Genomic DNA, 21,469 nt, shown 5'->3' on the forward strand with positions numbered 1-21,469 from the left:
TTTTTAAAATTTTATTTGTATGGAACATTTGACAACAAATAAAAGAACCCGAAAATTCATCCGTTTGACAGAATACCCCAACTTTATTTCCAGTACAATAAAAAGTATTTTTTGGTATTCTTCCGCGAGCATCGTGGTCAATTGCAACGGTCGCACTGCGGTCACACTGTTCACCCGTCACGCACGAAATCGTCCATTTTTGCCAAGAACCGAGACGAAAAATTGTAAATTAAACAGAAGCGAGTCGCAGACGACAAACACCTATCGACAGTGCATTTCAGTGGCCTTTGGAATACTGCTCAATCAACCAGCTAGCGATAGCAATACTAATTTCTACCCGAAAATATAGATTAACCACCTAAACTGAAGTTGGGACGTGAATGTGCGTGCGTATGTGCCAGCGGAGTAGTGGCACAATAAAAAAGTAAATAAAGCGCGTGTGAAGTGGTGCAGAAAGCGAAAAGAGAGTCGAAAAGGCCCGAAAGTCCCATTAACGTAAGTGCGATGGTGTGAAAAGTGTGTTCAGCGTTTTTCCTCTGGAAAGCTGATAATGATATGCGATTCGACCATTTTTAAAATTTCATGAAATCAACATTCCAACTCACAACGGTGTGCGTGTGCGTGTCTCTGTGTGTGTGTGTGTCTGCAGGCCAGAGCGAGACAACTAGTGTGATCGCTTGGCTGCTGTCATTTCGGTTTCGTTTTTTTAAACTAATCTCTGGTATTTGTCACGTAAAAGGGTAAAACGTAAAACACAAAAGCGTAATAAGTATGGTTTAAAAAAAAGTATAAATTATTGTTAGAAAGAGGGCAGCAAACTCGCACACACACACACGTGTTGAGGTTAATCGACGGGGAAGTGCGCGTGTGTTGGTGCGGAAAACAGCTGGTACAGCTGCCGCTGCAGCGAAGAAGAAGAGAAAGAGGAGAGAAAAACACGCTTATTATCCTTATCCTGCGTAGTTTCCTTTTTTGCGGTGGTTGTTCTGCCATTGGCTTACTTTCCCCAGCTCCTTTTTCCCCCGTCTTGTCTTGCATTGCTATGCATTTACTGTAGTTGCCTTTGTCGTGGTGGTTTTTATTGTCGGCCGTCCTTTAATTGTGCTGCGCCACTTCGCTTCTTCGTTTTCTTTGCCCGTTTCTCTCCCTCCGTTCGGAGTTGCTGGTCATTCGGAATTCCGATTCGGTATCGCCCTTTTCCTGCGGCGAGAGCAGCTGCTTGCAGGGCATCGGAGTTGTCGGTGCTAGCCGACAAAAAGCTAGGAGCCCAAAAATAGCTAAAGATTTGAACTTAATAGTTTTTTTTTTTGTATTAAAAAAATTGCCTAATTATAAATTAATTAAATTTTTTTTCTTTACCAATACTGGATTTTACAAACAGTCACTCTATTTTTTTTGCTGTCTTGAATATTTTTCACTTCTCTTTCGCCCTGTCCCGAACTAAACGTCATCAAAGTCATTAATGTTAAGCGAACTTGGCTTCTAAAAGCTTTTTACTGACTTTTTAATTTTATAAATCGTTTTCTTGGAAAAGAGATTGGCTGGCCGTAATTATAGCTTTAATAGCATTTTTAAAACATTTTAAAAAGTAATTTATGCAGGTTTATCAGCATTACAAATTAAAGTTTGTTGATAAATTGGTCCTTACATTTCTGCCATATTAACCTTTTAAAAGATTGCCCTGTATTTGTACCCTTAAAGCATCTGCTAGTTATCTTGCCCCTCTAAGTTATTTCGAAAATCACCGCCCCTAGAAGCGATAAGATAAGGAGACGTCCATTTTCCCAGCTACTTATGTCTCAAAGCGATAAAGGCCAAATTGCCAGCACTGGCATCGCCATAAATCGCTGCACCATTTTCTTTTATTGGCTGCGTGTGCGTGAGTGCACGCCTGTGAATCCTGTTTTTCCTTGAAACCAGTTTGTGGTGTTTTATCCGGCAGCAAGGTGTTCGCTTCACTTTACCTTACTCATTCATTGTTTGTTTGTCCACAACAGCCGACGCTCGATCATCATCCATCTGCAGCATCCGTCATCCGAAGTCGAGGCAATAATCATCAGCAGCTAGCCACAATCGGGCGAGCCATCTATCCATCCGAAGAGCACCGAGAAGTAGAACCTCAATCATAGCGATGGCCTGTGCAACCCTGAAACGCGCCCTGGACTGGGAGTCGATGAACCAGCGTCCTCCCAAGCGCCGGCGCTGCAATCCGTTCGGCCAGGCCGGGAGCAACGCCGGGCCAGCGTCTCCGTCCCGCGACGGTCCCAGCACCTCGGCGGGACTGCCCCACACGCCCACCAACCGATTCGCCAAGGACAACACCGAGCCCAGTCCGTTCAGCGAGGCGTCGCTGGCCAAGATGTCGCCAGGTGAGAGATTTTGCGATAAGGGATGGGTCCTTCATATAATCTTGATGCTGTGGATAATTTAAAGCCATTATATGTAGAATAATTCGGTTATTATTGAGTAGGTTTTTAACATGATAGGCATTTAATTTATGGTCTTAAGAATTTTTTTAAATTATCCTAAGTTTAAGATTTTTAAGACATTTTCAAAGTAATACTAGTACAATGCTTAGTATTTATTAACTTTTTTAAAGTTATTGTTAATGATTATTGTAAGTCTGAATTATTCGAATTTTCTGTATTATTAGGTCTATGAATTGAATTTGAATATTAGGTCTATTAAGATTTTTCAAAGTAATGGGGAAATGTATCACCTTTTTAAATGTTATTCTTAATGATTATTGTAAGGCTGAATTTTTCGAATTTTCTGTAATATTAGGTCTATGAATTAAATATGAATATTAGGTCTATTAAGAAATTTTCAAAGTATTTATTGTTTTACAAAAATTAAAAATTTGTACTACTGAATTATCAGAATTTTCTGTAATATGAGATCTACGAGTTGTTCACAAATTGGTTCAGGCATTGTAATCATCTTGCACCCCTAAAAATGTTCACACCTTTTGTTCATGTGTATTCTAAAACACCTTACCTTTTCATAAAATTCCAGACAAAATGGCCGAGAGCTTGTGCAACGAGATCAAGAGACTGCACAAGCGCAAACAGCTGCCGATCACCTCGTCGGCCCTGGAACGCATGCAGGACTCGGAGTCGAGCGGATCGGAGATGGGACCGGAGAGCCCGCGCCGCCCGGACAGCCCACCGGACATCATGCGCCACGGCGAAAAGGCCCTGTTCACCTTCAAGCAGGTGCAGCTCATCTGCGAGAGCATGATCAAGGAGCGGGAGAATCAGCTGAGGGAGCGCTACGAGTCCGTGCTGACCACCAAGCTGGCCGAGCAGTACGATGCCTTCGTCAAGTTCACATACGATCAGATACAGCGTCGCTACGAGGCAGCGCCTAGCTGTGAGTTTAGATTTACGTCCTCAGTGAGATATTTACTAACTATATTGTATCCTTTCAGACCTGTCGTAAGGCTGTGCAGGACCTCGAGCCTCACAGAAAAGAAATTAATAATTGCACTACGATCTTATGTGACGGTAGATCTACCGCGACAACAACAGCCCTCATTTAAAACTAAAACAAACAACAAATAAGGAAACTAAAGCAAACGCAAAACAAACCAACAAAAAACCTAAAAAACAAACAAAAAAAACAAACTATAACATACATCGTGTTTAATATATTTTGAAATACACACGCGAAGAAAGCAGTTATAGTTTATGCCTAGATTTACATATATATTGTATCGGTTAGCAGCAAAGGGATGAATTATTTAACAGCAAGCAGCAACAACAAAAGAAAGAAACCAACAAATCTTGTTAAATTTATGTTTTTCACATAATGAAAATTCTAAATAAATGACAAATATCTGATATGAAGAACTATAAGCACACAGCCACTGCAGACATATATGGTGCATCCGTAGAGAGAACGATTCAATGAAACCTCAAACGTAGCTTCGTACATAACAGACCGACAGAATTGGTAAATATAATGTTAGGTACTTGTAGCAAATAAGGTATGATGTAAAACGTATCAAACTATATTGTTTTTTGAAATAGTTATTTATGAGCGGAAGGCCCCCAGCGAAGGGAGCCAACATTAAATCAACAAAGATAACTCACTACTCATGAAGAACACCTTTCATAGTTTATTTTTGCATATTAGTTGTACTAAGCCGAGAAACGAACGCTTGACTTTGTCTATTTTCTCGAGTATCGTTTGTTAATTGTTTCTTCCTTTGATGCGAATTATTGCAAAGTAATGTAAACACAAAAAAAAACAACTGAAATGTTTCGAATTGCTTTGCAGCCTACGAAAATGAATACCGGAAAACAAAAAAACACAAAAAAATATATTCAATAAGTCAAATTGAACGCTTTCTTATAATATACGCTTGACAGAAGAAGTTTCATGTTCATTACAAATATTTTTTTCACACCTTGAAGAATATATACAAGAATATATGATATATATATATTTTTCAATTACCGCAATCATACATACTTTATATTAGTAATTTAAACTTAAAATTAGTAAAGAAATGCCATTTTTATATTAAAACAAACAAAAATAAAATGATGAATTGTAGAAGCCAGCTGGTCTTTTCTTTTTAAAGCTTTTAATTCTGTTTGTACAAGATCTTTAAATTTCATCTGTTTGTAACCTCCATTATAATTTAAACCCACCCCAAATTTCTCAATAAAGCGTTATTATTGGTTCAGGTTGCTCTAAAAGTAAGCTGATGGTAAAGTAAGCTTTTAAACATTTTTAAATTTCATCTACTGTTTACATTCGGTTAAACAAAGCCTGGGGCTATTTTTTTCAGATTCGGAGACAGGCTAAAAAAATAAAACTACGATGCCCGATTAAAATAAATTAATTTCACGTTGCAAAACTTTCCATTTATGAATGACAAATAATAATCTTCACAGTGGTTTCTCCAGACTCTGAGAATATTCATTTGATTTATTAATTTTTGTGCGTTCAACAGAAACTTTCCAAACTTATCACTAATTAACTAAAAATACGCTTGTTTCACATGCTTACAATTACATAATAATGCATTAAAAGTCTTCAATAATAAATACATTTAGTTCAAAACTCAATTGAACGGAATGAGGAGGGTTATCTTATCATTATCAATTAGAAGCCGACGTGGAGCGTCTCCCGGCTAAGAAAACTTCGATATTCAAATTCCACATGTAAACTAAGGAAAAGATCTGGGGACACAACATTGTTCTAGGTGGGGGAAACTACGACCCGGAAGGCACTACGAATGGTAGAATGCATACAATAATACGAGGGGGAAAAGGAAGAGGAGGAGGAGCTGTAAAAGGGAAAAATGGTAATTTCGAAATAAAAATATCAGTCGGTATGGTTGATTTCTGCATGTTTGCTTTTCGAAGAACGTCATCGATAAACTGATGTGGAAGAGCGAATGGCTGTGGGAATCAGAGCTGTTTCTTTTCCTTGGAGGGTTCCAGGCCAGCGGCGAACGTCGTCCTGGAGAAGGGGTCAACACTTGCGTCCCTAAAGGTCTTCTTCTGAGCCTGTAAACTCTTTGCCGCCGATGGAGGAGCAGCCGCGGGCATGGCAGCCGTTGATCGAGCATTATTCAAATGTGTCTGGCTCCCAACCATCGACTGGTGAGGACTAAAGAAAGGGGATGCCGATGATGTTCCATTGTGTAAACATGTATCCGCCGAATCGGAGCCAAAGATGTGAGTCGTTGAACTATCGCTCGACGGGGCATCCAGCCAGGTGCGCTTTATGGTTAAGGCCAATTGGTCCTTGGCCTTGAAGATCTGTTCAATAATCCCATCGATAAGGGAGCCTAGAGTGTCATACTCATTGGGCACCATTCCATCGACGCTGCTCTCGAAGTAGCTGAACATGGGAAACCAAACACGCGTCCTCTTGGAGTCGCTTTGCATGAGAGCCTGTGGAAAGAAGGGGTCATTATAAAATATTATTCAATTCTTCAAATATCTGTCTTAATACTTGCCCTATTATTCGCCAACGTATGGTAATACAGAAACAGACGCGAGGTGATATAGAAGGCCACAAACACATCGATGGAGTAGTGCTCATGGGCAGCCAGGATGAAGAAGATGCCGAACATGTTGAGCAGCCAGGTGAGCGTGTGCAGGAAGTACAGATTCCGCGGCGTATCTAAAGATTCATAGATTAAAGATTAATATATAAGATAGCTACTAAGATCGAAAGCCAGCGAAACTCACACTCTGTGATAAAGAAGTTGAGCAGGGTGAGGGCCACTGTGTGACCACTGAACATGTAATCGCCGCAGGTTCGCACGCCCTGAATGGACATTCCCAGGCCGCTCCAGATGCGATAGGCCCGCGACATCCGTATGATCAGGGCACCCAACATGTCCACATTCGGATCATCGATGGCGAAATCCTTTTGGCTGCACTGCAGATGCGTTCCCGGAACGCTCAGCGAGGTGATCAGCATGGTGACGCAACGCAGCAGGAAAACAGTGCCCGCCAGAGCGAAGAAACGCCGCAGGAGGACCAATCGGTACTTGTGGAAGATCAGCACGACCACCCAAATGGTGAAGAGCAGCGAGCCGGTGATCTCGCACATGTTGAAGGCCCATGGAATGTGCGGCACATTGTCCAGGAAGATGTCCGGCAGCGGCGGATAGCGTTTCATATCCGGAACTCGTTCGTGCACGATAACCATCGTTAATGAAGTTATCCAGGTGACCACGAACGAGTAGCCTGCAGATGGTAAGGGAAAATTGCATGGTTACTAGGCAGATCCAAACTGTGACTAACTTAACTCAGCACGTGGAAGAAGTAGTTGTGAAATCGGCAATTGGCTATTGTAATCTAGAAGTTCTAGACTAGAACAAATTCAAATGATAGATTCAATTTGATGTGCTTTATTTATACTTTAAATATAAGAACATTTTTTCAGACTTTTAAGAAAATGATTTATATTATGGCATATCAGTTTCAATACAAAACTAAAAACTGAACTGAAAAATAAGTTGATTCACAATGATGACTAAAGCATCAGAGATCGGGGAATAAAAGTACAAAAGTACACTTTGCGATTTTCTGATAATCATCTTTGTTTGTATTATAATATATACACTATATGAAGCGCAAACCTTTATAACAAAGGAAAGAAAAATTTTTATTTTTATTCTTGATGAATTTGGCCCCATTTCAAAAGCGATAAAAGTGTAATATTCACTGCCTAAACCAAGAATTATCTGTTCGTGGCTTTATCTGCCAAAATGTAGACTTATCTATTGAAAAGGCCATGACAAAAGAAAACAAAACACAGCCTGTAATGATAAATGCATTATCGAAAAATAATGGCTCTGATAGGAAATTAGCCTAGATAAGTCCATTGTTTGGTCTGGACTTTGCTCATTTTAATAAATAATATATATTTTCTAATGAGAAATTTAATATGACAGGATAATCTTTAGTGCATTATATGGACATTTTAACAAAATACTGATTAAAAATCGGGTTTCTATTAATGTTACGTGAAATATTAAATTTTAATTTATATTATTTCCAATCAAACAAAGAAGAGTATTTTTATAAGTACTTGATAAAAATCGAAATGCGGTTGACAACTGTGTTTATGTTTTCTTTTGTCGCTAAACTTTTGTCGATTTCCCCGAAAAGTAAGTCAGCCGTTTGAAGGGTATCATAAACAAATCGGAATTTGAAATTTAATGCACGCAAAGTTACACAAAAAGCACACAATCCCGCACACATAATGAAAATAGTAAGCCAGAATGAGAGGCGAGACTCCCCATGAGCATTTGTACAAATAAATGCGAGCGGCGTCTCCACACGTAACCTCCAAAGTGCTCAAAACAAATAAAAGCAAAGCGTCACTAGCGTCCAGAAAACTATCATTAATATTAGAGTGACGTATTTACGAAAATAGCCTTTCAACTCTAAGGGAAGCCCTTTATTTTTGGGTCATTAAATGATATATTTGGGCTGGAAATGGAAACCAGAAAATAAGTACAGTTCATTTATAGCATTCGTGACATTGAACTTTGGGGTAAACCTATAGTAATAGGTGTGTAGTGGCTTTTCAGACCTTTATTTTGGTGACAACTTGTGACCAGGGAAGTGTTTATTTCTGGAAAATTGCTTAGAATAGCTGTGTAACCTTAAATATTCTAGTAGTGACGTATTGAACGTGTTTATTTAATTCCTAGACAAAACCAAACTTATACAATTTAAATTATCATACTGAAATGAAAGGCGAATGTCTGATAATGCAATATATGTACCAAAAAGCTTTTAAACTATATTTAAGGAGTGACAAATGCATTTCTGGGCACAGGAAATCGGAAATTTATTACGTCTTCAGCTTATATATCTGATAAATAATGAAATAGTAGATGTTTTATCGACTTATTATTCACCATATGCGTAAACTTGCATTCCCATGGGGAAACCTCTTATTTCTCGGTTATCGCTGGGCAAGTTTATGGCTGAATTGCGTTATAGGGAAAAGCTCTCGAGAATTGGCACACGACCGATAAGCCCGGAGAAGCAATCAATGGACAATTGACCTTCGTAATTGAAGGGGGTCTGATGGTCTAGTGGTCTGGTCTACTCACCTAAGCTCATGGCGGTCTTGAAGTATTCCGGCGGAACATAGCGTCCGCCCATGCGCAAATAGGTGTCGCAATCGGACACATAGCTGGGGCACTCGACCTGCGGACAGGGGCAGGTGGAGGAGGATGGTGGACCGCCGCCGGCATTGGACAGTGGCATGTACACCGAGTTCCCGCCATGACTCTCGATGCCCAGCATCACGGATTCCGCGGAGCTGTTCTTCACCAGCAGCTGCAGTTTGAGCGTGGCTAGCCAGAATTTTTTGAGCTCCCCGAAGGTGAGTTTGTAGCCCAGGCGGTAGCGCAGGTCCCGGACATCCTCCTCGGTCAGCGAGAGCAGGACTTCGCCGTCGATGGCCTCCTGGCGCAGGCAGTCGAGCAGGATGCGCGAGAAGTGCTCTGTGTAGCTGGCCCAGCTGGTCACATCCTCCAGCGACCACTGGGCCACCAGGAGGGGATCGACGGGCTCCGGCTCGGGCGATCCATTGGTCAGGTGCTTCTCCGCCGGCTCGTCCAGCAATCCACCGCCCTCGGAACGTGGCTGAGTCACCGGATCGCCAATTTCACCGTCGCACATCGCGCTTTCTTTTTTCGCCGTTCGACGTTCTTCTGGCTGTTTTTTTTTTTTTTTTTTGTTATTTCCCTTAATTTTGCTGCGTTTTAGCCAATCCAAACAGTTGTGCTGCCAAAAAATCAGGCGGAGTGCATCATTCTCTCACTGCTGGCTGCTGCTGCGGCGCATAATTAACACCTCACTTATTGCGCGTCCAGCGTTTGTTGATGTAAAAGCACATTTAATTTGGTTTGGTTACTTAAAATTCCGACTACTCAGTTTGTTCCGACCACAGAGAGAGCGAGCGAGAGAGCAGAGCAGAGTGAGCGGCTCTGCTGCGGGCGGGAGCGAGATAACAACGGCGAACAGCTGACTCGAGCTGTCGCGGACTAATCGATAGCAGGTGGGCATGCACGGTGGTTATCGATACACAGTTACTGGCGGAATAATAGCAGTGTTCACACTAAATAATTGAGCGAGACCTGAAATTCTAATCACTTTTTGAAAATAACATTAATTATAAAGCAATTATATTGTTATTCTTGCGTATAAATATAAATTATCGAATTAGTTTTGAATTGGTGTTCAGGTGTTCAATAAACGTTCAACAATTTCAGCAATGTAATAACCTTAATATTTAGGCCTAGTATTCAATCTAACATATTTTGGCCTAAAAAAATATACTAATTTCGGCCAATTTGGTAAAATCCGTGTGCTATTTTACGGTCATTTTTTGGGAATTTTTTGTGAGGCATGAAAACGGCGGCTGTCAAAAACTTTGACATAAACTTTGTGGAGTTCAAGGAAGGAAGTAACTTAAATAAAAAAAAAAATTGTGTCGTGTTCTTTATAGTGCGTTATTGGTTCTGGGCGCTTTTTTTGGTAAGTTTAATACGAGCCCTTACATTAAATTCAAATTATGGAGTGTATTATTAGTTTTTGTAAGTTTACTAATAATTTTACTTACAATAAGAAATTAAATTACCGGGACACAAAAATCGCGTAGCTCTGAACGGAGGTTGGTTTCTTATGCGCATCAATAGGGAATGTCTCAGAACTTATTTCTAGCCGAAAACCGTTCTCTTCTTTTGGTTGGAAGAGATTTCTGTGACCAACCCCGATTAATTCGCATCACAATGGTAAATGTGGACGAGTGGAAACGTTTTGCGAAGCGAAGATATCGAGGCGACGGCGTCGTTTGCATTTAGCGAGCGGCAAAGTGATTTTTTGGTTCCCATGCGAATATTGGTCAGAATTAATCCTCGAGTAATATGAAGAAAGCCAAGCCTCTGCTCCACGACCATCTGATAACGATTCGAGTGAAGAAGGTGGGTCCAAGTCCCCAACTTTCCCGGACGCATAGGGCCCCTATGGCAGCTGCCCGATAGCCGGCACTATTCCCATGAAAAAAAAAAAATCTGAAAACCCTTTGTAAGGGCGGCGAATTTGGGCACAGGAAAAACAAGGTTAGGTCGCAGACTGCCTGCATCGTGTGCTAATTGCGTTTGGTCTTCCGATTTCAGTACCTCGAGGAGCACATCGGTGAGACCTACCTGGATGTGAAGCAGATGACCAGGGAGTTGATGCAAAAGTACCCGGAGTACTCGCGACGAAAATTTGGACCCTTCAGGCAGTTGGTACATCAAGGTAAACAATGGGCAAAGTCGGAATGGGGTTCATATAGTCATCATTTGGTAGAAAAATTATAGTTAGCATAATACTAAGAATATGAAAATACTAAAAAAAACAGGAATGTCTGTCAAGTTATCTTAGTTGTCAAGCTGCCATTTTGGTTTAACTAGCTGTCAGATTGAAAATTTTCCATTTCCAGCATTTTCCATCATCTCCGATAGCTACAACTTGGACAAGCTAAGCAGCTCCGAAACCGATTGCATCAGCGAGGAATTCGAGGCGCCACCCACCAACAGTGTGATGAACAACATGATGAACAGCCTGTACAGCCAGCCAAGGAAGCCGCTGGCTGCCAAGCCCATCAGCGAACCCATCGATATATCCAGTGGGGACGACAACGACGATGACTCCAATACCAACACCACCAACGGAGATGGGCACCCAGCTCCTGCTCCACCGGCAGTTCAGCCGAATGCCCTGAAACGCCTAATGGAAGATCTGCCGGAGACAACGGCGGCCCCCAAGAAAAGTGAGTTTCCATACAAATGAGGGTGGTTCTTAAATAATATCTAATAATATTCTCTATTAGCAGTTAAACTGAATACTATTCCAGGCTCGGGTCCCGAGTCAGCACACAAATGTAAGTGATATCCCGCATTAGAAAATCCCCCATAGAAAATCACTAAAGTCTTTCCTTCTCAGTTCAACCAGGTGTCGGTCATAGGGGTAAAAGTCATCACTCCGAGGATCGCAAGGATCATCGCAATTTGTATCAGCAGCTGCATCCAAACCAAAACCAAAACCGTGATCGCCAGCGGAAGTTCAAAAAGGAGCTGGAAGTGCACCATCCCACGGAGAGTTTCCGTGACATTGGCGGCATGGATACCACTCTGAAGGAGCTGTGCGAGATGCTCATCCATATCAAGTCGCCGGAGTTCTATTTTCACTTGGGACTGCTGCCCTCAAGGGGTCTTTTGCTGCACGGTCCGCCAGGATGTGGCAAAACCTTCCTAGCCCGTGCCATAAGTGGGGTAAGTCTGATTGAATAAAAATTACTTTGTAGTCTTATTGAAGAACCATTCTCTTAGCAACTTAAAATGCCACTGCTGGAAGTGCCGGCCACCGAGCTGATTGGTGGCATCTCCGGCGAGTCCGAGGAGCGCATTCGCGAGGTCTTCGAGCAGGCCATGAGCTACTCGCCTTGCGTGCTCTTCATCGACGAAATCGACGCCATCGGTGGCAACCGCCAGTGGGCCTCGAAGGATATGGAGCGTCGCATTGTGTCGCAGCTGATCAGCAGCTTAGATAACCTAAAGATCAACGAATTTGGTCAGTCCGTGGTGGTCATTGGGGCCACCACGCGTCCCGATGTTCTGGATCCCGGCCTACGTCGCATTGGACGCTTCGATCATGAGATCGCCATACACATACCGTCGCGCAAGGAGCGCCGTGAGATCCTGCGCATTCAGTGCGAGGGATTGACCATTGATCCGAAGCTTAACTACGATAAGATTGCCGAACTAACACCTGGTTATGTGGGCGCTGATCTGATGGCCTTGGTCGGGCGCGCAGCTTCCGTGGCGGTGAAGCGTAGGTCCATGAAGAAGTTCCGTGAACTGCACGCTGCCAGCGAGAAGAACATGACCACGGTTACTTTGGACGACGATGAGCCCGTCGAGGAGTCAGGCGACAAGGCTGAACAAGAAACTACTGAGGCTGAGCCAAAAGATGAAAAAGAAGCTGAAGAAGTAGCTGAAAAAGAGGCAGTGGCTGAAACCGAAGCCGAGATAGAAGATGCGGATGGTGACAAGGAAAAAACCGATGATAATGTACAAGCAGGGGGCGACACAGCCAGCACTGAATCCCCCAAGAAAGCCACCAATGGCAAATCACCGGGGAAACCAGAGGAGGCAGCCATGGAGGTGGACGAAGAGCCAGCTAAAGAGCCTGAAAAGACCGTTGAGCAGGAAGTAGACTCATCCAATGACGAATACTACGAGCCCACGCTGGCCGAGCTGACCAATTTTCTGGACAATCCTCCTGAGGAGTTCGCTGATCCGAATTTCTGCCTCACTCTCATCGATTTCGTGGACGCCATTAAGGTAATGCAACCTTCGGCCAAGCGCGAGGGCTTCATCACTGTGCCGGACACCACCTGGGATGATATTGGGGCACTCCAGAAAATTCGCGAAGAACTTAAGCTGGCTGTCCTGGCGCCTGTTAAGTATCCAGAGATGCTGGAACGCCTGGGATTGAATGCTCCTTCGGGAGTTCTGCTTTGCGGTCCGCCAGGTTGCGGCAAAACTCTTCTGGCCAAGGCTATTGCCAATGAGGCTGGCATCAATTTTATATCCGTCAAGGGCCCCGAGCTAATGAATATGGTGAGTTTCTTAAGATTTTTGATATTTCCTTTCTTGCTAAACTATGTTTTTTTTCCCCAGTATGTTGGCGAAAGCGAGCGCGCTGTGCGTGCCTGCTTCCAACGTGCCCGTAACTCGGCACCCTGCGTTATCTTCTTCGACGAGTTCGACTCCTTGTGTCCCAAACGCTCGGATGGGGGCGATGGAAATAATTCAGGCACCCGTATAGTCAACCAATTGCTGACCGAAATGGATGGCGTCGAGGAGCGCAAGGGTGTTTACATCCTGGCGGCGACCAACAGGCCGGATATTATTGATCCGGCCATTCTGCGTCCCGGTCGCTTGGACACCATTCTGTACGTTGGCTTCCCCGAGCAGGGTGAACGTGCCGAGATCCTAAAGGCCACCACAAAGGTAAATATACTTCTTTTTTGGTTTCTTAAATAATATAATTTACTAACATACGTTTCTTTTTTTCCGCAGAACGGCAAGCGTCCTGTGCTGGCAGAGGATGTAAGCCTCGACGAGCTTGCTGCCCAAACTGAGGGTTACACTGGCGCAGATTTGGCAGGACTAGTTAAGCAGGCCTCTATGTTCTCTCTGCGTCAAGCTCTAAACGATGGCGAATCAAAACTAGACGATCTGTGCGTACGCAGTCAGCATTTCAAAGAGGCTCTACAGCAGTTGCGCCCCTCAGTTAGCGAACAGGTAAGAATGCCTCAAAGTATATTCTCCCATAACCTTCCTAACTGTGTATTTAACTACTTGTCAGGATCGCAAAATCTACGATAAACTGCGCTTGAAGTACGCTGCACCTAGGGTACCCACCTTCGATGATAAGTAACACTCTCAACAATGATGGATTTGTTGTACTAGTCGATAAGAACACGCGCGAATCAAATAGATTGTGAATTGCGAGGATTAACATATGATTTTCAATACAAAACCGTAATGTTACCCAAACACTATACACTTTTAATTTGGAAAAAAAATGGATAGAAAGGAAATGGTATGTTGTTTTTTAAATCGCAGGGGGTATAGATGAGTTTTTAAATTAAATAGATATTTATTTCAGGAACCGTAATCATTATAAGTGGAAAAATAAAAATTGCCCTTTAATGATTATTTGTAAGCGAAAAAAAATATCGCTCAGAAATAATGCTTATTATGTGAGCGATATTATTTCGCTTAAAAATATCACTCAAAGAGCGATTGCAGCCGTTTTGTACGGAATTTTAAAAAGATTTAAATTTGTGCTTGTAGGTAAAGCCACGAAGCACATATTGAGTTAATAAAATAAGGTGTTTTATTTGTATAAACTTTTAAAAACGCGGTTATTAGTTTACAAGAGGTATGCATAAATACAAAAAGTTGTAGCAACCTTAGGACTTTATGTCCTTTATATATTAGCAAAACGACTTAACAAGATGTTATGAACTATTCCACATAGATCCAACCCGACATGTGGGCTGGGTGTTAGTGTGTTGGTACCCCGTGCTGTAAGCACGAGTTCGATTCCCACAGAAAATTTTTTTAGCGAGCGACGTAGTTTTGAATTGGTGTTCAGGTGTACAATAAACGTTCAACAATTTCAGCAATGTAATAACCTTAATATTTAGGCCTAGTATTCAATCTAACAATTTTTGGCCTAAAAAAATATACTAATTTCGGCCAATTTGGTAAAATCCGTGTGCTATTTTACGGTCATTTTTTGGGAATTTTTTGTGAGGCATGAAAACGGCCGCTGTCAAAAACTTTGACATAAACTTTGTGGAGTTCAAGGAAGGAAGTAACTTAAATAAAAAAAAAAAATTTGTGTCGTGTTCTTTATAGTGCGTTATTGGTTCTGGACGCTTTTTTTGGTAAGTTTAATACGAGCCCTTACATTAAATTCAAATTATGGAGTGTATTATTAGTTTTTGTAAGTTTACTAATAATATTACACCGCGACTTACAATGGGAAATTAAATTACCGGGGGGACACAAAAATCGCGTAGCTCTGAACGGAGGTTGGTTTCTTATGCGCATCAATAGGGAATGTCTCAGAACTTATTTCTAGCCGAAAACCGTTCTCTTTTGGTTGGAAGAGATTTCTGTGACCACCCCCGATTAATTCGCATCACAATGGTAAATGTGGACGAGTGGAAACGTTTTGCGAAGCAAAGATATCGAGGCGACGGCGTCGTTTGCATTTAGCGAGCGGCAAAGTGATTTTTTGGTTCCCATGCGAATATTGGTCAGAATTAATCCTCGAGTAATATGAAGAAAGCCAAGCCTCTGCTCCACGACCATCTGATAACGATTCGAGTGAAGAAGGTGGGTCCAAGTCCCCAACTTTCCCGGACGCATAGGGCCCCTATGGCAGCTGCCCGATAGCCGGCACTATTCCCATGAAAAAAAAAAAAACTGAAAACCCTTTGTAAGGGCGGCGAATTTGGGCACAGGAAAAACAAGGTTAGGTCGCAGACTGCCTGCATCGTGTGCTAATTGCGTTTGGTCTTCCGATTTCAGTACCTCGAGGAGCACATCGGTGAAACCTACCTGGATGTAAAGCAGATGACCAGGGAGTTGATGCAAAAGTACCCGGAGTACTCGCGACGAAAATTTGGACCCTTCAGGCAGTTGGTACATCAAGGTAAACAATGGGCAAAGTCGGAATGGGGTTCATATAGTCATCATTTGGTAGAAAAATTATAGTTAGCATAATACTAAAAATATGAAAATACTAAAAAACAGGAATGTCTGTCAAGTTATCTTAGTTGTCAAGCTGCCATTTTGGTTTAACTAGCTGTCAGATTGAAAATTTTCCATTTCCAGCATTTTCCATCATCTCCGATAGCTACAACTTGGACAAGCTAAGCAGCTCCGAAACCGATTGCATCAGCGAGGAATTCGAGGCGCCACCCACCAACAGTGTGATGAACAACATGATGAACAGCCTGTACAGCCAGCCAAGGAAGCCGCTGGCTGCCAAGCCCATCAGCGAACCCATCGATATATCCAGTGGGGACGACAACGACGATGACTCCAATACCAACACCACCAACGGAGATGGGCACCCAGCTCCTGCTCCACCGGCAGTTCAGCCGAATGCCCTGAAACGCCTAATGGAAGATCTGCCGGAGACAACGGCGGCTCCCAAGAAAAGTGAGTTTCTATATAGAAAAACAGAGGAACTTTATTAACATCTAATAATATTCTCTATTAGCAGCTAAACTGAATACTATTCCAGGCTCGGGTCCCGAGTCAGCACACAAATGTAAGTGATATCCCGCATTAGAAAATCCCCCATAGAAAATCACTAAAGTCTTTCCTTCTCAGTTCAACCAGGTGTCGGTCATAGGGGTAAAAATCATCACTCCGAGGATCGCAAGGATCATCGCAATTTGTATCAGCAGCTGCATCCAAACCAAAACCAAAACCGTGATCGCCAGCGGAAGTTCAAAAAGGAGCTGGAAGTGCACCATCCCACGGAGAGTTTCCGTGACATCGGCGGCATGGATTCCACCCTGAAGGAGCTGTGCGAGATGCTCATCCATATCAAGTCGCCGGAGTTCTATTTTCACTTGGGACTGCTGCCCTCAAGGGGTCTTTTGCTGCACGGCCCGCCAGGATGTGGCAAAACCTTCCTAGCCCGTGCCATAAGTGGGGTAAGTCTGATTAAATAAAAATTACTTTGTAGTCTAATTGAAGAACCATTCTCTTAGCAACTTAAAATGCCACTGCTGGAAGTGCCGGCCACCGAGCTGATTGGTGGCATCTCCGGCGAGTCCGAGGAGCGCATTCGCGAGGTCTTCGAGCAGGCCATGAGCTACTCGCCTTGCGTGCTCTTCATCGACGAAATCGACGCCATCGGTGGCAACCGCCAGTGGGCCTCGAAGGATATGGAGCGTCGCATTGTGTCGCAGCTGATCAGCAGCTTAGATAAACTAAAGATCAACGAATTTATTTTTTAGTTTCTTAAATAATATAATTTACTAACATACTGTTCTTTTTTTCCGCAGAACGGCAAGCTTCCTGTGCTGGCAGAGGATGTTAGTCTCGACGAGCTTGCTGCCCAAACTGAGGGCTACACTGGCGCAGATTTGGCAGGACTGGTTAAACAGGCCTCTATGCTTAAAACTCGGCGATCTGTGCGTACACAGATCGTCTAGTTTTGATTCGCCATTGTTTAGAGATTGACGCAGGGAGAACATAGAAGCCTGTTTAACCAGTCTTGCCAAGTCTGCTCCACTGTAGCCCTCAGTTTGGGCAGCCAGCTCCTCAAGACTTACATCCTCTGCCAGCACAGGACGCTTTCCGTTCTGCGGAGGAAAAGAAAATTATAATAATAATTTAAATTATTTAAGAAAATAAAAAATAAATATGTTCACCTTTGTGGTGGCCTTAAGGATCTCAGCACGTTCACCCTGCTCGGGGAAGCCAACGATAATATCCGGCCTGTTGGTCGCCGTCGGGTTATATGTATTTTTAAATAAATGTTCTAAATTTAAATGTTCTTAAATTTTTAAAGGTGTAAGGCAAAGGAAAGGCAGAACTGTCAAAAAAGACCGTTTTTACTGAGCATTTCAAAGTTTTGTTCATCTACTAACAGTTTATTGGGACCGTTTCATACAAACGGTCCCAAAAATCGGCATTTTGAAGGACCGAAAAAATTTATTTTCAGTCGAGATCGGTCAACCGAAAACCGAAACAGACTATATAGTGAAGGGTTTCGCTCAGACCGAAACCAAATTTTTAAATTTTTTTCGGTTTCTTCAGACCATGACAGCAAACGAAAAAACGATCAACTGTTTACATGCTCTGGAAAATACATATATGGTAAATAACTTAATTATTAGCACCAGGTGCATTACAATTACTGTTACCATTATCTTCTAAAGCGCCATTGGAGATGCTTTTATAAGAGTAAAGACATACAAAGGCCATCATCTTCTGAAGAACTCGCGGGTTCTAAAGAACACGCTGTTTTCAAGTTTTATGATAAAACGCCATTGGTGATGCTGTTATACGAGTAAAGATATACAATGGCCATCATCTCCTGAAGAATTCGCGGATTTAAGTCTTGTAAGATATAGCCTCTAAGTGATGGTGTTATACGAGTAAATATACATAATGACCATCATCTTTTGAAGAACTCGCGGTTTTTTATTTTGTTTGATAAAGCGTCTAAAAAATAGTAAATCATCTTCATCTTCCATAATCTTCTGAAGAACTCGCGGTTTTTCATATTTTACATTAGGTAAAAACATAACTGGAAATATTGGTCTTCTAAAGTTCTGTACTTTGCGTTCAAGCTTAAGACACAATAAAATCCAAAATACTTTCTTTAAGATTTTTATAAATAAAAAATGGAATTATTTTTAAAAATTAAATTTAATACATGTAATTAAGTTTAAAATATTTGGAAAAAACAAACAACATTTTTGGAGTATAGAACATATTCTGTGTGTTCAAACACATAGGTATAAAAAGTCAAAAGACCGTTTTTGTTCTCCGTTCAGTTCAAACGGTCTTTGATCAACCGAAACCGTTTTGAAACCAAAAAATCGGGTACTGGTTGAGCAAAGACCGAAAACCCTTTGAAAGGAAACAAACCCTTGCTCAAAGAGTCCCAAAGTGAGAGTTATTTTGAGACATCTAGAAATAGTCAACTGTTTTTTACATGCTCTGGTTTTTAAATGAAATATTTAAGTTTCATTTTAAAGTTTTGTTTTCACATTTTATTTATTAAATTTTTAAATTGACATTTCTGTAGGATTTGAATAAAGCCTACACATTTAATTTAAAACGTAAATCTATAACATTTTCGCACTAATCACAAACACAATTTTTAGCCTATAGAAACACTCCCAGCGGCATTGTGGACGAGATAGGAGGTTTGCCACGGCTGGTGAGGATTACACCATCGCCAGCGCCCCTTCCATCACGACTGAGTCCGGATCGCCTCACAGGTGCAATACGCGGTTCCAACTGCCGGGGAAAGAGACCGGCGGGCAGGGCTTGAATACCTTCGGGCAGGACACTCGGTTCACTTGCCTTGAAACCCCTCTGAATTCGGAGGATCTCATCGTGCGTCGCCAGAGCCGTGCGCTTCGTCCGCTTCTTTTTCGGCTTGGTCCTGGCACAATCGCCGCCTGCTGCCGCGGTGGACTCCTCCACAGACATGGTCAGACTTTCAGTTGCCCCGCCCTCGTTACTCGGATCATAGTGCGCCGGACGCGGAAGTTGCGGTTCATTTTCACGAACAATCTGATGGCGCAGGTCATAGGAGCGTTTGCACATCTCACGAATTCCGTACCAGCTCTCGTGTCCAATTTGACTGATCATCTCGACGGGCGGCTGAAAGCCGAGTTCCCGTGACGGCAGCTCCATCACCAAAGCCATCGGCACCTTAAGCACTCCATACACATAGTCTACAACGGATCCGGCAATCGTTCGCTTGGTCAGACAGCTAATGCTCCCCGTTCGGTACTCCCGTCCGTTGTACGACTTGATGGCACTCCTTCCCGAATTGGCCAGGGAGCTCAGTTCGCGCCAGTATTGCGGATTTTCACGGCAGTAGCCCCACGGATACATAATGCTCTGGCCGTACGAGTGAAGCGACAGGAAGAAGAGCAAATTGGAGCTCATCCGGTTGAGCATATTCCTCATGGCCCGCGTTTCCGGCTCGGAGAACGGACATTCCCCTTTGTAGGTGTTGCGGTTGATCTTGCTGGGTCCGCTGTTCCAGAAGATGTCGTAGTTTCTGTTGCAATCAGTGCCCACAAATTTGCTGGATTTGTGGGGCCGCCGGTTCTTGCGCCACTTGGCATTCTGGGGAATTAAAAGTGGACATTAGCCGCTGCATTGGTAACAATCACACAACTTTAACTTAAATTATGCACCCAAAAAAATTGATATGAAACGTAGATCGATTTTACATTATTTAAGATCAATTTTAATTTGATATGTGGCCAGGTGAATTTGACCTGGTCGAAAAGAGTACTTCATGTAAAAACGATATGGGTTAGCATGACCTGACATTTACATGGCCATTTCGATTTTACATTTTTGTGTTTTTTTGTGTGTTAAATCAAGAGGAATTATACTTTTCTTCGTTTAATTTAGTATACAGTCTCTGATAAAATAGTTAATTTAATTATTTAAAAATATCCGTTGATATTTGGTTTAAAAATCCTTTGTTAATATAAGTAGTGTAAAATTACCTTGGTGCGAGAGTACTCGTAACCATCGGGATTTACCAGCGGCACGATGATAAAGCGAAGCTTGCGGAGCACCTCTATATTCCTGGTGTACCGCTCGGTTAGTTGGTAGATGCAATTAAGGGCCGTGGAGATGGTGATCCATTCACGTGCATGAGTTCCCGCCTCTATGAAGACCGTCTTCCGGCTGTGCTCACCCTGGTGGACCACCGGAAGGGTGGATCGTCCATTGGCGGCGAGATCGAAGGGCCGCGGTGATTGCTCCCGCATCTGCGGGGATAGCTCCACGTTATCCGAGTTCATCCAGTTGATCTCTAGAGCTCGAACTTCCCGCTTCTCGTGCGTGTGACCCAAGTTGTGCATGCGTACGAAGTGGGGATACCGCTGGGCCAGGTACTCCAGATACTGATTGATCTGCCTGTAGTCCAAATAGGTGTGCAGGATGTCCGGTCGTGGGATGACCAGCCGGCGCAGTGGCGTTATGGGAGCATCTCGGTTTCGTTCCTTTGCCGTCTGGTTGTTACGTTTGGATACGGTAGCCATTAGAGAAAGAAAAACAAAGGATTTTTAAAAGAGAAACAAACAAGAAAAATTATTTATCACTTCGGAATTTAAGGATATTGCCTATCGTATGGGTGAGACTCAAATGAAAACTGGGATTCCAGTTGAAATTGACACCCAAGCGGAATAAGCCTGGCCTGCTGCTGGGTGGGATTCTCACCTGGCACTTGATGTTCAGATGAAGCCGCTCGACCACGAGCAGAGCGAGCCGTGTGCTCTCCTTGGGTTTGTCTTCCATTGTGCGGGCCTTAAACAGAGGCCGCCCGGGTTTTGTACCACTAAATGGCAGAAATCGTACTCCCACGGAAGGTCCAACTCCCCTCGAGTCGTTCCTGATGATGCACTTTGAAAAATTGTACTTAAATACACTGTTGGTAAGCTTAAATACCTGATTGAAATTATGAAATTAACTAAAAAATCTTAGTATATAATTATAACATAATTATGTAATTACATTTTTCAAACATATTCTTGATTTTTAGTCATTATAAAACCAGATTATATTACATCAAATATTAATAATAGAACCCATTTAAATAAGAGCCCTCAAAAATTGAAGATT

The 21,469-nt window shown here is 42.6% G+C and overlaps 5 protein-coding genes across 10 annotated transcripts; 3 read left to right on the plus strand and 2 right to left on the minus strand.

Annotated features, from left to right (window-relative positions):
- The first annotated feature begins 146 nt into the window (after positions 1-146).
- On the plus strand, positions 147-4,563 carry akirin. Its single transcript, XM_017154043.3, has 4 exons — positions 147-495; positions 1,998-2,369; positions 3,016-3,372; positions 3,431-4,563. Exons 2-4 carry the CDS (start codon positions 2,132-2,134, stop codon positions 3,439-3,441), a joined length of 606 nt encoding a protein of 201 aa, XP_017009532.1. The 5' UTR covers positions 147-495; positions 1,998-2,131; the 3' UTR covers positions 3,442-4,563.
- Positions 4,564-5,345: 782 nt separating this feature from the next.
- SMSr (Sphingomyelin synthase related) lies at positions 5,346-9,463 on the minus strand. Its single transcript, XM_017154042.3, has 4 exons — positions 8,600-9,463; positions 6,213-6,716; positions 5,978-6,144; positions 5,346-5,912 (listed from the first exon to the last, which is right to left on the minus strand). Exons 1-4 carry the CDS (start codon positions 9,171-9,173, stop codon positions 5,424-5,426), a joined length of 1,734 nt encoding a protein of 577 aa, XP_017009531.2. The 5' UTR covers positions 9,174-9,463; the 3' UTR covers positions 5,346-5,423.
- Positions 9,464-9,888: 425 nt separating this feature from the next.
- LOC108065756 (nuclear valosin-containing protein-like) lies at positions 9,889-14,109 on the plus strand. Of its 4 annotated transcripts, none has more exons than XM_070215878.1 (9): positions 9,889-10,031; positions 10,673-10,796; positions 10,981-11,310; positions 11,374-11,421; positions 11,484-11,812; positions 11,870-13,162; positions 13,223-13,555; positions 13,625-13,849; positions 13,914-14,109. In XM_070215878.1, the coding sequence occupies exons 1-9, from the start codon at positions 9,903-9,905 to the stop codon at positions 13,983-13,985; spliced, it is 2,883 nt and encodes a 960-aa protein (XP_070071979.1). In that variant the 5' UTR covers positions 9,889-9,902; the 3' UTR covers positions 13,986-14,109. The 4 variants fall into 4 exon arrangements, with proteins under 4 accessions (XP_070071979.1, XP_070071978.1, XP_070071980.1 ...); XM_070215877.1 differs by having other exon boundaries at positions 9,890-10,031; positions 11,371-11,421; XM_070215879.1 differs by lacking the exon at positions 9,889-10,031 and adding an exon at positions 10,315-10,477 and having other exon boundaries at positions 11,371-11,421.
- A 739-nt stretch (positions 14,110-14,848) lies between these two features.
- LOC108065755 (nuclear valosin-containing protein-like) lies at positions 14,849-17,629 on the plus strand. Of its 3 annotated transcripts, none has more exons than XM_070215885.1 (6): positions 14,849-15,003; positions 15,653-15,776; positions 15,959-16,288; positions 16,350-16,400; positions 16,463-16,791; positions 16,849-17,629. In XM_070215885.1, the coding sequence occupies exons 2-6, from the start codon at positions 15,698-15,700 to the stop codon at positions 17,095-17,097; spliced, it is 1,038 nt and encodes a 345-aa protein (XP_070071986.1). In that variant the 5' UTR covers positions 14,849-15,003; positions 15,653-15,697; the 3' UTR covers positions 17,098-17,629. The 3 variants fall into 3 exon arrangements, with proteins under 3 accessions (XP_070071986.1, XP_044250506.1, XP_044250504.1); XM_044394571.2 differs by lacking the exon at positions 14,849-15,003 and adding an exon at positions 15,303-15,457 and having other exon boundaries at positions 16,353-16,400; XM_044394569.2 differs by lacking the exon at positions 14,849-15,003 and adding an exon at positions 15,304-15,457.
- Positions 17,630-18,884: 1,255 nt separating this feature from the next.
- LOC108065766 (carboxypeptidase B1) lies at positions 18,885-20,998 on the minus strand. Its single transcript, XM_017153903.3, has 2 exons — positions 20,350-20,998; positions 18,885-19,957 (listed from the first exon to the last, which is right to left on the minus strand). The coding sequence occupies exons 1-2, from the start codon at positions 20,887-20,889 to the stop codon at positions 18,980-18,982; spliced, it is 1,518 nt and encodes a 505-aa protein (XP_017009392.2). The 5' UTR covers positions 20,890-20,998; the 3' UTR covers positions 18,885-18,979.
- Between the last annotated feature and the right edge of the window lie 471 nt (positions 20,999-21,469).

This window comes from Drosophila takahashii, chromosome 3L (assembly GCF_030179915.1).
Source record: "Drosophila takahashii strain IR98-3 E-12201 chromosome 3L, DtakHiC1v2, whole genome shotgun sequence".
Classification (NCBI taxonomy): domain Eukaryota; kingdom Metazoa; phylum Arthropoda; class Insecta; order Diptera; family Drosophilidae; genus Drosophila; species Drosophila takahashii.